At 29.2% G+C, this 11762-nt stretch overlaps 1 protein-coding gene across 1 annotated transcript; it reads right to left on the bottom strand.

Annotated features, from left to right (window-relative positions):
* Positions 1-2912: 2912 nt before the first annotated feature.
* LOC134700451 (uncharacterized) lies at positions 2913-11402 on the bottom strand. The gene is made up of 4 exons (XM_063561844.1): positions 11357-11402; positions 9862-9952; positions 8913-8965; positions 2913-8157 (listed from the first exon to the last, which is right to left on the bottom strand). The coding sequence occupies exons 2-4, from the start codon at positions 9950-9952 to the stop codon at positions 7249-7251; spliced, it is 1053 nt and encodes a 350-aa protein (XP_063417914.1). The 5' UTR covers positions 11357-11402; the 3' UTR covers positions 2913-7248.
* Positions 11403-11762: the final 360 nt, after the last annotated feature.

Raw genomic sequence — 11762 nt, 5'->3', positions numbered from 1 at the left:
ACTACGAATTAATTGTGTTCTCGGACCTAAGAGGTGAAATCTGTAAATATAGAATTTGTACTCTGGCAACTTCCCTAAATTATTTGATGGTGTCAACTTGTCAAATAGCATGAAACTAAAGGATTTAAACTTTTATTTTATAGAATTTGTGCAAAAATGACCAATTTTGGCATTTTATGGTCAAAATAGGTATTTAATAACTTTTTCAATATTGATGCATAAATGGCATCCTTACTTTCTATCTGGCAGGTTTTCATGTGTAAAAATTTGTGTTTCTATGCCTTTATCTACTTCTTTTACTTATTTATGAACTCTGAATCTACAGAAAAGAAGTTTATCTCAGACAAAATGTGCAAAATGTGTTGTATAAATGACCCTTGTCTAACGCCTTGTTTGGATGAAGTCAATAGTGGGGAGCTTGGTATATAAAATTTGATGTCCATATTGAAGACCTCACTAAATTTGTATCAAATGCACTTTACAATGTCTATTGTACCTGTTCTATTTCACATGATATCTTTCTTTTCTTCTGTAGGATAGCAAGTGGTTTAAATATAAGCCTGTTGAGAATAAATTGCATGCAAGTTTTTCCCTAAAAAGGCAAAAATCTTTGTATCAGCCCATACTGCTTGTAAGAAAAGTTAATTGCAAGAGTCTTTTTGTGCTCAGATTTGTTGTATCATGTCTCATGAGTATAGAAATGATAAAAAAGACACAAATTTTTATTTCTTATAGTCTCAATATGCATTTTTTAATGTAAATATGTGGCACGGCCAAAATTGACCCTAATTTTTTTCCACTCTTAGTTGGCCCATGACCCTTTTAAACTAATATGATATGTTATTTGTAACTTTTCTTTCCATTTAAAGTACTTTCAATACATATGTAAGGATTATTTATAACCAAAAAGCTTCACCAATTTAAAATTGGTGGAAAATATTACATCTTCATGTAAGGTCCCCCTTCATTGAAAAACCTCAATTTTTAGGCGCAGGCTCATATAAATTTGACTTTTGAATAAATATGCCAAGTCTTATAAATCAAATGAGTACTCTATTGCTTTAAGTACATGCTAAGTTATATATTAAGTCATTTAAAAAGTATTTTTTTGCAATATTTGAATTTTTAAAGCCCCAAATGTTGATAGTTGAAATTTTTCAATTTTAACGTCAAAATTTTACACGCAAAGAAGAGTATAGAATTTTACCTAATGTCTATAATATACATCCTATTGTCATGAAACTTTGTAAGCAGTGTTATAATTCATTAAGCTTTGGTCATACCAAGTCTTTTTAAGATTTGTCAACTCTTTATACCCTATTAGGTCCGAGACCACCATTGTCGTCCCTTGATTTTCGTTGTTCACAAATATAGTCCCTAGTGTTGACAGTGGGTTACTTGCCATTATTTTTTATACCTCTTCCAAATTTATTTCTCCATGTTTAATGCTTCAAATTGCAAGTAGGGGGATAAAATTACACTGTAAAAAAATTTGGGTCCAGAATTTTAAAGGAAAGTAGTGATTTGGTCCAGCTGAAAAAGGTTGAAAATGAGCACTTCGGAAGCTGTCAAAAGATTTCAAGACGCCCTAAACATAAAATTGTCCATATTTTGAGTTAGAGGCGATGAAGTTTTCTATAATTTTGATATAATTTGTCCCAAAAGTAGTACAACACACTGTAAAAGTTTCTTTGAGAAAGCGCAAGTGGGATTTTTTTTATTTTCATTTATGTTCTAAAAGAAATGCACTACGAATTAATTGTGTTCTCGGACCAGATCAGTTCAAGGGGAACCATTAGTGGTAGTATAGGCCAATATTAATTGGTGTTCAGTTGTATCAGGAACATATATATTATGTTAGATATACTGTTCCCAGGTTGTATAAGCATAAGAACATCTCATTTCCATGGAGAATATTTTGCCCCGTCCCTCAGTCATGGTCTTTAGACTTTGAAAATTTTGCTTAGTTTACTTGTATTAGTTTGTGATTAGATCAGTTTAAGATGAACTGCTAATGTTAAGTCAATGATATTTGGTATGCAAATGTATTGGCATTTGAAAGTATTGTTTCCATGGAGATTATATAGCCCCACCCCTGATCATGGTTCATTGACTTTGAATTTTTACATAGTTTACAAGTTAATGTTTGTGTTTAGGTTTGTTAAAAGGGAACGACTTATAATGGTATTTGGTATGCAGTTGTATAAGCATTGGAACATCTCATTCCATGGAGATTGTTTAGCAATGTACCTTCAGTCATTGTTCATCGACTTTGAATATTTGCATCACTTACATGTTAAAGTGTTGCTATTATTTATTTCAACATTTGCATTATCAAAATTACAAAAAGCTGAGACATATCTCTGGGATAACAGTTGATATTGTTATTGAGTTATGTCCCTTCATAACATCATATGCAAGCAGGGGCATCATCTGTGTCCCCTGGACACACTCCACATTCATCTTTATAATGTTTTTTATTTGTTGTGGCTTTTCTTTTTAACCATGGTATTCTTAGACTTATGATTTTTTACTGCCTTTTGGTATATCTTTCTCATTTAATTCATTTTCTTCACAGATTTCATAGTGATGAAGAAATGTATACTATGGATTCATCTATTTTCATTGGTATCATTTTTCGTGGATTGCTGAAAACTTGTATATTCGTGGATATTTGATTTCATTGTTTTGACAATCTCTGTATACAAAGCCTATTGAAGATATGATATTCGATGAACATTTTAATTCGTGGTTCACCTGTACCCACAAAACCCATGAAAATTGGTATCCAACGAATAATAATGAATCCACAGTATTTACTGATTAACATCAAATAAGGTCATAAGGTAAAACTTGTCTAAAATAATCAAAAGACAAGTAGTCTGGTACAGAATTAAAGAAAAACACATATATGACTTCGTAGATCTTTATTATTATACAGAAATGTTTAGACTAGACTGTTTTTTCTTACACAATAACAATAATAACATCTAACATAGTTTTTGTACTATAATGCTTTTGTGGTAAATGTACTAACAAATTTGGCAATTTATTTGACATATTTATATGTAGACAATCTACTAATTTTCAGTGATTTATACTCTATAAACAAAATTTGAAAATGGCTAAAAAAGTCAATTCTTAAAATAGAGTTTTTATCTACAAACTTGTTTTTGTGGAATAGAGCTTATTTTGGAATGTTTTTTGTTTGTTGAAGGCATCTATTTTGATCATCCAGATTCTTTGACTTATTCGTGTAAACATAAACATGGACAGAGAGAATGAGAGATTTTTTTCAAATTTCCTTTTCTTTAAAATGGTGTTTAATCTAAATTTGCCAAAAAACTATTTCACATATCAAAACTTTTGGATTTAAACATGCCAGACTTTGTTATGTCAAAAAGTCCAAATATCCCCTAAAATAGATATCTATCCCAGCTTACTGGGCATTACATTAAAACTCATAACTATTTCTGAGCACATCTGAATATTAATTATATAAGACTAGGTATACAGGAATGATCTAGATGTTATAAAGTAAAAAAATTAACAAAAATATAACAAAAAAGCATGCAACAATTTGAACATGTATAAAATGCAATTATGTAAAACAACACTAATTGTAACCATAGAAACACTTACCCTGGTATATAACTACAATCAACATGGATCAGTTTATAAACTTTATACTTAGCACCACTTAAAACAACATTGCTGAAAAAATAAGTGCAGTATTAATTCTACTCTTTTGACAGTTTGAACAATCACTTTTTAATCTTGTTCTCTCTGAGATACAACTTCCAATTAAAAAGCTTAAAAAAAAATTTTGCTCATCACCAAACAACTTTTTTCCAGAAACCATGCAATTATGATAACACTGCATTGAATTAATGAGGGAAATAAATTGGGATTCCTTCTCCATGCCACTTCAATCCCTTTGTGGTAGTGGTGAGCATGATGAAGTCAGTATCAAATCATTTTCATATATTTTGAATATAAAAAAGTTATACCTTATCATATATGTTTAAACCCCACAAATAAGACCTATAACCTCTTAGTACCCAAATTGCACCAAGGTTCTAATTAAAACCCATTTAGAAAATAAAAATAAAAATTGAAACACACACATACTTTTTCTACTAAATTGAAAAACATTAAAATTTATATGCAAATGTCATGCATAAAACTTTAAAAATCTGGCAATGAGTATTTAAAATGAAGATAAACATGAAAAAAATATGTTATCTATATCAAGTAAAAATTTTGCAATTCATTATGGAGATAAAATTCAAATATACTATTATGAGGGCTTTCAAGAAAAATGAACTTCATAAGAAGTTGTTGTTTTGTTGTCGCAAGGTCGCCACAAAAAATCTACCAAGGTCATGGGTAGATTTAACTATTCTAGAGCTACATAGAGGGAGCAATTACAATAATCACAATTTCTTGAATTCCCTATAATTGGAACAATATATTTTTTAGGTATCAAAATTATTGTTTCTTGAAAAGCCCATAATAATTTAAAAGTTGGTTAAAAAATAAAAATATATGGAAGGTTTATTAACATGATTAACACTATCTTTTTGGCTCCTTGAATTTGAAAATCAAAAAGGGTTTTATTTATAAAATAGCATCCTTCAAATATTCTAGCCTTTTAGGTCAATTAAAGCATGTTGCTGAAGTGAAATCCCTTGGACAACTGAATTTTCCAAATCTGCGGTTTTCAGATATTATCACTATTTTGTGCATTTTTCTTTCCATCCTTTTTTGTGATAATTTTTCATATCATGCTTCTGGAAAATTACCGTTAAAAACTAAGGAGGCATGTGGCGTTGCTAATGAAATTGACAACATCATCATAGGTAAAATAGTGATATACAGATTATCATTGATCATCTCAACTTGATTGCTACCGGCTCAAGCGAGAAAATTAATCTCGTTGAGATGATCAACGATAATCTATAAGTATCATAGTTTTAGTGTACCAGGAAAAATTAACATACCCTGTATTTTTTTTATGCTTTTGAGAATTTTACTATTTTTACAATATCAGGGGTTGAAAATGGCTTTTATTTATTTATACCTCTTCCTTCAAATAAAAGAGTTACAAATAAAAATTATTTCTTTTTTTATGGCAAGAATAAATTAAAAATAAAATTGACTCTTTTTGGCAAGTATAAATATGCAAGTATAATACCTCCTCCTTTGATTAAAAGAGTTACAAATAAAAATAACTTATAACAAACAAATAAAAATAATTAATTTGTTATTTCTTGGCAAGAATACATGTTGAAGTCTCACTACATCAATATAGAGGCAACTGGTCCCTTAACAAAATAAGAAAGATAACAGGTTATTTCCTATTGCAAATCATTTCTCTGAAGTATATTTTTATACAACAGTTACAATAACAATTTGGCATTACGACTTTAACAATATCTCACATATTCCATCAGCAATTTATACATGTTAATATTAACTGACTATTAAAAGCAACAACACTTTCTCTGGGTGAATAGGAATACATGTACATTGTATGTTTCCAGTGAACATCATGCCCAGCTCATGCTATCATTTCACCAGTGTTTACTGTTAAACAATGGTTTAATTTTGGATGTAATGCGTCTTCTGATTGGCTGACGTTTTTTTGTTATCAGCCCATTGACATAATTTAGTCATGTGACCGTTACGTCATCAACGTTTTTTTCATGGTTTTCTACGGTTTTAAATGGAATTTAGAATTAAATTATAAGAAATGACTGTTATATTTTTTCTGTCTATTCGAAATAACATAAAATATGTAGTGCACACTGTTAAATAACCTGCCATGCACGTTATTCAGTATGCACCACATTTTTTATATTATTTCTTCGTAGACAGAAAAAATGTTACAGTCATCCCTTAATTAAACCAAAATATATATTTGTGAAATCTGGTTATTATAATTTTTCAAACATTTACATAATGTATTATTTCTCAACAATTTGTAAATTCCATTTATTTATTTAGGACACAATTGAAATTATCATTTTATACATTTAATTTGAGCTAACTTGTAGTAATGCTTTATGAGTAGAATACATGTACATGTATGTTACAACATGGAATACGTACATAAATGAAACCTGAGGAATAAATCACAAAAGTTAAAGTCACTCAAACTTAAATTGTTCATTAATAGGCAGACAACAATTGAAAATTTTCATTGCAAATTCTGTACTTGTTGTACACAGACAATTTTGCATAGGTACTATTTTTGTACTTAAAATCTGTAGTTCTAAAAATTTACCTTTATAATAGTACTATTTCTTTACTTAAATTATTGTACTCTTTAAGTACCTGTATTTTACAGTACTTGATTTGTACTTAAAATTTTGGTACAGAAATAATACCAAAAGCGATCACAATATTCCATGTTTGAAAACCATAATTTTAAGAGATTTGAAATAGACATACTATCAAAATGCTTAAATGTAACGTTGTAACCAAAAATATGTAGTACTTAAATTTTCAAGTACAAAACAAGTATTGTAAAATACAGGTACCTAAATATTACAATAATTTTAGAGTAACAAAATAGTACTGAATATTAGAAGTAGATTTCAAGTACTACAGATTTTTGGTACAGACATATAGTACCTATGCAAAAGTAGCTGTGTAATACACCTCCATGGAACATGTAGAACAAAACAATAAAACTCATATCAATAAAACACATATCAATAGCACAACACAATTTAAGAAAGCACATATCAATAACTCAAATCAATAAAAACACATACTTAAAACAATAATAAATAACAGAAAAACTGTTGAACAAACCTAATGAATCTGCATGACTAAATTCAACAATATAACAATATAAGTTGACACACACATATTGGTACTGTGAGCAAAACTAAATCAAAGCTCACGTGAGCAATGCTCATGAAAGATTGCATTCATTTTGACATTGGAACTAAAAACTACATTATATATCAAGTAATAAAGACAATACTGTGGATTTCTAAAAATGTATCATGGCTTAATTTCAAGTATTGGAAGGCTTTACTATGGATTGGGAATGAGATATCTACTTTGCCCATATTTGTAGTTAGTTCCAAAACTACAATTACAGACAAAGAAAGATAACTCAGATTGTACATACTACTAAATAAATAAACAGTGACATCATTGATATTTTTAAAACAGATACCAGATTCATGTACAATTCGTGTAACTTCCTTAACAACTATGCATATACCTTCATTACAAAAATATACTACTTGCTATAACTTCACTTAATTTTGTCTTCTTTCTTACGAAAAATAAACTACTTTCTCTACAGAGGTCACCAAGATAGAACCATAACAAACGACTTTGGCTGTAAAATCTCTGGATTGGTATTCTAGGCTGGAATTGAAATTTTGGCGAGTACATACAGTAGAGCACCTGCTGGTCTGTGTTCATTATATTCATTGCAATTAATTTTTCAACTGCTTTTTTATAATCTTCAACCATAAGAAGTAAATACTCTGGCCTTCCAATGAATAATCCACCTGCTAAAAATACACTATTACTAAACATAATTTCTTTTGGCGTCATGTCAACGAACTTATCAATCTGTACAAAGGCTATATGATCATCTTTGAGATTTTGTGGAGGTTTTAATGAAAATGTCCCTTTTTCATTTCCTCTAAAATAACCTATATCCATCCATGCTAAATATTTAGTTTTTACTAATTTTTTCTTTATCACCCTCTTTATAAGATCGTACTTTACATGCATGGCACATGAATATGACGCCATGACAGTATTTGGATACCATTTTGGATAGTTTGTTTGATTGTAAATTTTCTCAATTTTTGATTTTAACCCAAATGCCCAAAATTCACTTGGCTTTACTAAAAATATTCTTGTCATATGTGCAGGAAAATGTGATCGTTCGGCTTTAAATCTAATTGCTAAATCTTCTAAATCTGTGTATAGAATAATTTCATTGTACACAAATGCATAATTCTTCATCCAGCTGTAGTAAGTTTGTGTACTAAATGTTTTGAACGGACCTTTCTGGAATTTTCCGAGATTAAAATAAGCTGTGACAAATGTGATATCCTTGCTTTGATTTCGTTTCAAATACTCTTCTGCTCCGTCCAACACATCTGGAGGTACAGGATTCTGAAAAAACAAAAATAAATACCAGGTTATATCAACATACAAGTTATAAAGTTTAAAATTCATTGAAAATATAGGTCAAACGAGGCTCTTTCCAACCCTGTCTGTTGTACTTCCCCTTGGTTGTGGCTCCTTTTTATTAAGTGTATGTTTCTCAGTTGTATATGCCCTTGTTTCCAGTAACATATTAGAATTCAGTAACATATTAGAATTCAGTAACATATTAGAATTCATTAAACAAATAAATTATTCAGTAAAAAACTTTTACAACTAGGATATGATTACCATAAATAAGTCAAAGTTTTAAAAATATCTTTATGAGGTATGACTGTCTGTATGAATTTAACTTATTTCAGACAAACATGTGTTTTTGTGTAGCTGTTTACAGTATCATTAAGGCTTTAATGTGGTTACATGTAACTGTATTTAATTTTTTATAAATATTCAATTGCCATACTCTCAAAAATTATGTATTTTTTCTGAACTTGAAGCTGTACTATTGAAGTATTTTGGATTTATTATTAATTGCGTACCAATTTTCTTGAATTTTGTTGGTTCAATGTATAGATAGAACACAGACTTCAATTTTCAACGATGTAAAAATTTCTCATAAGATTGTACAAAAACTTTTGAAAAATCATGAAATCAAGTACATGTATCACCGAAAATATAATTGTTTTTTAATTGACCACAATTGGTACCCACGAGACTAAATGAATCCACAGAAATTGCATAAACTTTGACCTTTCTGATTATACCTTAAAATTGATATCAGACCATCCTTCTGTTATTATATAATCTTGGTAACAATCTGAAAAGAAACATACACTAGAAAATAATTAATATAGCTTAATATACAAGAAAATGTAGCTGTTCATACCAAAGAAAATATAGTAATATACACAAGAAATAAAATCATGGTCCTTTTTTATATCGTTTTATTTTTAATTTAAATACATTTTTTTTTCTGTTAAACCAGAGACATATATACATATATGTCTCTGGTTAAACTTAGGTAGTCATCCTCTAGGCCTTCCATTGGTACACTTGAATCACTGATACAAATTAATAACAATTACCATTAGCTTAAATTGGGACATTGGAATCAAGGACAAAATAATGACAATGAAAATATGCAAATAAGGTTAAATTGGTACATTGGAATCCCTGATATGAAAAGGTTGTAACAGTCAGCAAACATAAGTAGATTACAATTCGGTTAAGGTGGTACCTAACACTACAGGGAGATAACTCTGTAAATTCAGCTTAACGTTTTAATTACGTTGTGTTGTTAAGGGAATATTAAGCTTCTCAATGATCAAAACTAGTGGTTGTCAAATTGCTATATAACCAGTGTAATATTTCTGACAAAATGGTTGGTTCAATTTTTTTGAAATTTTTATATTTTTGTCAAAGGGTCAAAGTAAATACAATGTCAAAATTTTATGAAAATAAACGAGCCAAATTTATTTTAGTGAAAGTGTTGGGTACCACCTTAAGAATACCGATATCACCTTCTGTTTTATGTGTGGTTCTTGTCCTTCAGTATTTATAGTATTTTATTGTGCATTATGTAAGTTGTTGTTTGTCTTTTAATTTTTTCACAATGACATTGTTATTTCGTTTTCAACTTATAAGTTTGAATATTCTCCTTGGTTCTTCCACCTCTCTTTCATGAAACTATAAACACATTATAAGTATACTTACAGAAAACTAACATTACCAGGTAAATGGCTGCTGGTAAAACATATGGTACTGGTCCTAAAAGTTTTATCCATAACTTGACCCTGTACAACATCTGCAAAACATCAATTTAAAAATGGGTAAAGCATGTTTTGAAAGAAAACAAAAAATACTGATATCTATTTACTGCTTTGCATAATTCTGGTAAACTATGCACCACATTCTCTTTCCTCAAGCCAATTATGAGCATTTTTTTTAAAGAAATTGTACTCTTACTTTTTCAAGCCTACATGTATTTATGGTTTTTATTTTCCTCCTAAAAAGTCCCATTTTGTAAAAGTTCTAAATGTATATAATTTTATATGTACATTGTATTACACAATAAAATATTGGTTCAATTTATCACATCTGTTTTTGATTGACTTTTAAAATTGATCATTAGTAAAATGTAATACTACATGTTAAGTAACATGTGTGAAAGCGTGTATGAGGTCAATAAAATCAATATAAAAGGGGAAAACATAAAGAACAGAGATTAATGGGGTGCTAAGCACGCTAATTAAAATAAAAATATAAAATAAAAAGAATAACTGCAAAATTTTAGAATTGGGTATATAAATATACTGATTTATATACTGAAAAGAACAATAGACAGACGACAGTTAACAAGCTATTATAGAATAGCCATTATTTTGAATGATAAAGAATGCAGACATAAAAGCCCACACATCATCCCCTGCCCCATCTGTTCCCTCGTGTGTAGTTGTATCTGCACCCTGTTCAAAGTTCTAGCAAGAACACTGTAAAATCTGGAAAACCTGTTCTATAAACATATTATAATTTATATTAAATGACAAATTATAGATTATCGTTGATCATCTCAGAGAGATTTATTTTCTCGCTTGAGCCCTTACGGCGAGAATGAGAAAAGCAATCAGGTTGAGATGACCAATGATAATCTGTTTATTGTTATTCTACCTATGACGACATTGCCATTTCATGTCAATTTCATTAATAACGCCACATGTTCCCTTAGTTTCTAGGGATAAATTTTTATATCACTCGACTCTGATGAAAAAGAAATTTATATAGTGATTATACAGAATATTAGAGAAATACATTGATGAATAAACTGGGCTCTCTCACTCACAAACTGAAAAGAATGATAAAATTCTTTTGAAATCAGCCTGTTTATTAGAGAGAGTAGGCTAAGTTTTACATGTATTCATTTTGTGATTTTACACATGTATCAATCTGACTTTATTCAATTTATCATTTAATGGGCCAAGTTTTCCAATCAAAATGATGTAATAACTGATTTCCTTTTGAATTCCAGTAAAAATGCTCTATAAAATATTTTCAGAACAAAACAAATGAATATTTACAGAATTTTTTGTCTGCTTAAGAATTTTGATAATCACAGAATGGAATTTATCAATGTTAATTTTGTCTGAGTCCAATAAAAGAACAGCAATTTTGATAAAGAAAATTAGACTTAAGTCAAGTCTTCATATCCTACCCTTTTAGTGTAGAATATGTATGCAGATGATAACACTTTAAAACTAGTAACCTATATCTCTCACGAAAGTGCAGTCCTTACAAGTGAAAATTTAACTTAAATATTTTCATCAATACATAATGTTGAGTATTTCTGAGATAACTGCCCCAAGTAATTGTTACAATAATAATTATAAATTCTTTTTTTAGAGATGGTAATTTGATAGTTTCAACAACTTATCTTCCCTGAGGCCCTTCTGTGTGATAAACATGTACTCATTGTCAAATTAACGATCAAAAGTAAAGATCAAACATTGAAATAATAACCTTTTATAAAAATATAGTTTTTTGTTTAAGTATACCTGAAAAAATAATATACTCTTAAAACACATATCTATGAAAAAAGTAAAATAATAAAACAACTGAAC

The sequence above is a fragment of the Mytilus trossulus genome, unplaced genomic scaffold, assembly GCF_036588685.1.
Source record: "Mytilus trossulus isolate FHL-02 unplaced genomic scaffold, PNRI_Mtr1.1.1.hap1 h1tg000138l__unscaffolded, whole genome shotgun sequence".
Taxonomy (NCBI): Eukaryota; Metazoa; Mollusca; class Bivalvia; order Mytilida; family Mytilidae; genus Mytilus; species Mytilus trossulus.
This window is presented reverse-complemented; position numbering and strand designations above follow the sequence as displayed.

Coding starts and splice junctions, on each gene's coding strand:
- LOC134700451 (XM_063561844.1), bottom strand. CDS start 9,952: ATGTTGTACAGGGTCAAGTTATGGATAAAACTTTTAGGACCAGTACCA. Junction 8,966..9,861: donor CCTGGTAATGTTAGTTTTCT/GTAAGTATACTT, acceptor GTTTCTTTTCAG/ATTGTTACCAAGATTATATA. Junction 8,158..8,912: donor GGTCTGATATCAATTTTAAG/GTATAATCAGAA, acceptor TTGTTTTTTCAG/AATCCTGTACCTCCAGATGT.